The sequence below is a fragment of the Gymnodraco acuticeps genome, unplaced genomic scaffold, assembly GCF_902827175.1.
Source record: "Gymnodraco acuticeps unplaced genomic scaffold, fGymAcu1.1, whole genome shotgun sequence".
Lineage (NCBI taxonomy): Eukaryota > Metazoa > Chordata > Actinopteri > Perciformes > Bathydraconidae > Gymnodraco > Gymnodraco acuticeps.
The window spans coordinates 243,372-249,092 of record NW_022991808.1 but is presented as its reverse complement, the minus strand read 5'-3'; the positions used below and the strand labels follow the sequence as shown (position 1 = coordinate 249,092).

Below are 5,721 nucleotides of genomic sequence, written 5' to 3'. Positions count from 1 at the left end.
GGATGTTCTCATGGCCCTGGTAATACTTAAAGGTGGTGTATTTTGCGGTGCTTTACCGTCCGCACATCGGCATCCATAGTCGGACTTATTCACAGCAGCACCACCTGCCCTGCTGGAGGTTCACACTTTAACTTGTTTTACCCTCGTCTGCCTTACACATCCTCCCACACTTGAGCCATCCTCACTCGGACTAAACTCACCCACCAGAACCACATGCCCCTGGGGACCTTGAAGGAGTTTCACAATTATGTTTTGTGGTAAAATGACTTTATTTAAACACATAAATACAACATAGAACATAGAACATAGAAACATTAACATACAGGTATTTGCACACGTGAATGTCTAAACTCTGTACATTTTGGTCCACTTCCATTCTCCTCGACTGTTGACTATTCCTTTAATCCCGATTTAATTCCTCGTCTGTGGAAGACGACAATTCTGTGGTGTCATTGTATATAACGGTGCTAAGGGCCTCATCAGAGCTGCTTGTGTCCCCTGAGCAAATGTCTATTTCTGAGGATGATTCTTCAGCTTCAGCTCCTGCTTGAACCGCTGCTTCTGCTCCAGATTTAGCTGCTGCAACCAATGAGTCAGTAAACATGTTGCGTATCTCCGCAGCCTCCTTTATGTCCGGCATGAATGCATAAAACCTGTCAGCAGTATGCGTATTGTGGCACATAAAGTCGGATAGCTTTTTACGGTTCACCGGTTCATGGAACTTCTTGGCCTGAAAAAAAAATTAGTGGATGTAACTTGTGTCATGCGGGATGCAACCAGACAATATGTTATATTCTACTTACATTGTCAGCGAGGGCAGTGCGGAGCTCTGTGAACGTGATGGTACCTTGAAGCCCAACATCTTTCCATGCCATTCTCAAGTCGCGGCTTAAATTTTGTGAGGGTCCTCTCCCCTCTGTGAACAGGAAGAATTGGCTATGCCTACAGGGTAAGGTTTGTTTTATCTCCATCCACCTCTTCATCCAATCGAACTCCTGTTTTGACAGGTGCAATTGCGCTTCCCCAAACGCATTGGCCGTCTTGTGTTCTTTGACGTGAATTAAATAGCCATATTCATTCCCCCGTTTTCCCGCATCTATGAATTCAGCATTAGTGAGGTTGGCGTACACACCCGGGCGATGACCGTAGAGGCAGCTCCAATTGAGAGTGATGTACCCATAAAGCAAGTAACGTGTTGCGTTGGTTGGATTGATTGCCATCTGTTCAAGAAGTTCTGGAATGCGCCTCTTAGCAGCAGTCATGCAGGACAAAAGGTCTGCCTGGCATGGCAGATTGTCTATTTTGTTCCGCTTCACAGCCATTTGGTGTACCACTACCTTTCGCTTCAGGGACCGCAGGCCGGACTTCACCTCTTGCGTGATATAGCGCAAATCTTGTCGATTTATCCGGGTCCACGGACATGGTGCGTCACACATGTAATTCACAAAATGTGCCACATTTTTCAGGTAAAAGGCAGCCGTTGTGACTTTCTTCCCAGAATCCATTAAGCTTTGGGGCCAGGAACGGATCCTTTTCACATCTCTAAGGAACAGCCAATTGCACATGAGTGTACGATCGTGTATCATATACAGGATGAATGTTTTGATACGGCTGACCCTTGAAATTGTATTTTCTCTCTGCTTTGGCGTAGGGTCGATTCCATTGAGATGTTCCCCGTAAGCTTTGATGTACTCCTCCATGAGTCCAGGTAGCTTGATCTTCCGCATTGTATTCCCGCGTCCCTTTCCAGAGGACCCGGGGGAGAAATGGGGAGGGACCGATTGTTCAGCCGTGGTCGTGCTGCAGGAAGCTACAGCCACTGATTCATCTTCAATAAACTCAGTGTGTGTCTCGGCCCTCGGTTGATTTGTATTTAGTTGCTTCTGCAGCTTGTAGCGCAGGGTCCTCACCTCATTCAAAAGAATGTCCCTCTCAGCACTTGTTTCCCGACAGTACTGGTTTTCACAGACCGTATGTGGGGAGAGGGCTGGAGGGTGTCCCAGAACGTCCTCATCTGTATCAAATACATCATCCACAGCGGTTCTCATTTCTATAGCAGGGATACTTTGCCGGAGAGCCTGTAGCTTATCCATTGCTACTTTTTTCTTGATCTTACGAAGGGCCACACGTACCTCCTCCGGGGATAGCTCTCTGTGATCTTTGATTAGATGGCGGTCAAGTCTGGTACCGTGATATTCGCATCCGACAATAATACAGGCATGGCACCTTATATTGATCCTTCCATTTGCAATTGATAGAATGATGCTCCTCTCCTTGGTGTTGTACACACGGTGCGTGTTTTTCAGGTGCTTACTCAGAGCTAGGTAGGGCTTCTTGCACAGCGGACACTTTGGAGGCATATCGTATTTAAATGTGTTCGAACACAGAGTGCATATGGGCTTTTCATTCACATTTTCACAAGACAGTTTTGGGTACGACAACGTGGGGATAACAGTACCTTCCGGGCGCTCCGTCCCGGGGGAAGAAAGCATTGAACCCATCGCACCTGCCCCCGGAGGAGGCAGAGGAATCGGGTACCCGGAGGGCGCACGGTGGACGGTCAGGGCGAGGCCGCCACACCGCGCTGGAGTCAGAGTTCCGAGTGTTCGAGCCGGGTCCCGGTGAAACGCAGGACGGAGCACCCGGCATGAGCCTCCAGCAGACCCCCCCGCGCGGTTCCCTCGTCCCTCGGAAGAGGCGGAGAGGTGGGTGTTTTTCATCTGCTGGCGGGTTGCCGGGGAGAACGCCCTGCTCGGGAGCCAGGCTCAGGGTGAGTGGCAGTGGGTACCCGCGCATTTGCCTTTTACAGCGGGAGCACAAGCTGGTCTCGGGGAGGGAGAAAAGAGAGGACCAAGGCCCTCCCCTCAAACACACCCCTCAATTTTGACAAGACAAACGGCAAGAAGAGTCCAATTTATACTCCCCTTGCATTCCTCCAGAGTCAGACAAAGTTAAAGTTAACTTTTGGAAAGAACTGTAGACAAGCGGTGAAAATGGATAAAATGTATCCGGAAATAGTGCCTCATAAGGCGGGTAGAGTCCCCTGACAACTCACCATACATTCCTCCAGAGTCAGAAAAAGTCAAAGTTAACTTTTTGGAGAACCGTAGAAAAGCGGTGAAATGGATAAAATGTATCCGAAAATAGTGCATCATAAGGCGGGTAGAGTCCCCTGACAACTCACACTACATTCCTCCAGAGTCAGAAAAAGTTCAAGTTAACTTTTGGAAGAACCGCAGAAAAGGGGTGAAAATGGATAAAATGAATCCGAAAATAGTGCATCATAAGGCGGGTAGAGTCCCCTGACAACTCACACTACATTCCTCCAGAGTCAGAAAAAGTTCAAGTTAACTTTTGGAAGAACCGCAGAAAAGGGGTGAAAATGGATAAAATGAATCCGGAAATAGTGTCTCGTTATTCCGTGGTAACTCCCCTTGAATTCCTCCAGAGGAATCAATACTTAAAGTTTGGTAAGAACCATGATGGGGGTCATTCATGCAACAATTGTATCCGATCCAAAGTGCTCACGCATCGGACGCATTCCTCCATGATTTCCCCATCATCAGAAATAGCCCGTTTTTTTCTAAGTGCTCTCAAAAACCGGGTTTCCGATTTCGTGCAGAAGGTAGCTTGGAAAAGTTGAATGAAAATTGTTAACGGAGGAGGGGAGGTCTCAATTCCCCTCTCCGTTGAAAAGTGCAACGGGTCAGTGGAAATGTCTCCGGGGCTTCCGCCCGAAGCGCCAAAGGGTTGCCCCCCTCACCCGTTGGCACTTAGCCGTTTTTCGAGAATTTTTAAAAACGTAGTTTTTGATGAATTTAAGATATAATTGACCGTTTTATTTACTTTTTTTTGCTTTCCACGGGTGGGGGTGCACGGCAGGCCGCATATGAGCTCCCAAATTCGGCCCGGATCCTCCGGGAATTGGGTCAATTTCATCCACATGTGAATCCCCCATCAAATGTACATGAAATGGACACGAGGAAATGTACATGAAATGGACACGAGGAAATGTACATGAAATGGACACGAGGAAATGTACATGAAATGGACAGGAACTTCATTTTATTGGCCGCTCACAGAGCCCCAAAACACGGACTACAGACCTCCAGCATATCTCCCTGACATAAGTACTTCCATAACCTCGAGCACCTTGGGACCCCGGGCCCCCGAACTTAAGCACTCCCCCACGGACTAAACCCAGATGATTACACCCTCAAGAAACTCGTGCCCCTGGTTATATATAAGGGGGTCTATTTTGCGGTGCTTTACAGTCCGCACATCGGACTCCATAGTCGGACTTATTCACAGCAGCAACCATCCTCCTGTACCGGATGTTCTCATGGCCCTGGTTATATATAAGGGGGTCTATTTTGCGGTGCTTTACAGTCCGCACATCGGACTCCATAGTCGGACTTATTCACAGCAGCAACCATCCTCCTGTACCGGATGTTCTCATGGCCCTGGTTATATATAAGGGGGTCTATTTTGCGGTGCTTTACAGTCCGCACATCGGACTCCATAGTCGGACTTATTCACAGCAGCAACCATCCTCCTGTACCGGATGTTCTCATGGCCCTGGTTATATATAAGGGGGTCTATTTTGCGGTGCTTTACAGTCCGCACATCGGACTCCATAGTCGGACTTATTCACAGCAGCAACCATCCTCCTGTACCGGATGTTCTCATGGCCCTGGTTATATATAAGGGGGTCTATTTTGCGGTGCTTTACAGTCCGCACATCGGACTCCATAGTCGGACTTATTCACAGCAGCAACCATCCTCCTGTACCGGATGTTCTCATGGCCCTGGTTATATATAAGGGGGTCTATTTTGCGGTGCTTTACAGTCCGCACATCGGACTCCATAGTCGGACTTATTCACAGCACTCTGACCATAGTCGGCCTTATTCACAGCACTTTAACTAAACACATAAGGACATCCAAGTAAGACCTTACTTAGTGCCCCGGCAGAGGTGGGGAGGTTCCAGTACAGTGCCCCTGGTAATATATGTGGTTAAATGAAGCTCCGTAATGTTCTGGACAACATCACATGGGCATTAATGAGCTTCTTCAAACACATTTGGTGTATTTCCAAAAAGCAGTGAAAATACACCTACCAATCAAGTCCTGTAAAATAGCTGTCTGTGTTTATTTCCATCATTCATGCAAAATGGGACCCCTGAGGATTCGGCTCTGTAACGCTTCGGTTCGGAAAGGCATCAGAGTCGAGTTTTCGAGCCGGGTCTGGGTGGATAAAATGTATCCGGACACGCAGGGTTGCCCTCCAATGGTGGGTCAAATTCGCTGATACACAGCAGACCCGTGGTGGGAGGGGGCATGAGAGTAGGTACCCCGGAGGGCGCACGGTGGGCGGCCAGGGCGAGGCCGCCACACCGCGCTGGAGTCCGAGTTCCGAGTTCCGAGTTTTCGAGCCGGGTCTGGGTGGGTGAAACGCAGGACGGAGCACCCGGCATGAGCCTCCAGCAGACCCCCCCGCGCGGTTCCCTCGGAAGAGGCGGAGAGGTGGGTGTTTTTCATCTGCTGGCGGGTTGCCGGGGAGAACGCCCTGCTCGGGAGCCAGGCTCAGAGAGAGTGGCGGTGGGGTGCCCGCGCATTTGCCTTTTACAGCGGGAGCACGAGCTCGCCTTGGGTAGGGAGAGAAGAGAGGAGCGGAGGCTGCCGAAACAGCCAGGGCCCTCCCCTCGAGTGTTGCTCTGTT

General features: G+C 49.4%; 1 protein-coding gene across 1 annotated transcript; it reads right to left on the bottom strand.

Annotated features, from left to right (window-relative positions):
• Positions 1 to 237: 237 nt before the first annotated feature.
• On the bottom strand, positions 238 to 3,065 carry LOC117535251. The gene is made up of 2 exons (XM_034199650.1): positions 804 to 3,065; positions 238 to 730 (listed from the first exon to the last, which is right to left on the bottom strand). The coding sequence occupies exons 1-2, from the start codon at positions 2,718 to 2,720 to the stop codon at positions 401 to 403; spliced, it is 2,247 nt and encodes a 748-aa protein (XP_034055541.1). The 5' UTR covers positions 2,721 to 3,065; the 3' UTR covers positions 238 to 400.
• Positions 3,066 to 5,721: the final 2,656 nt, after the last annotated feature.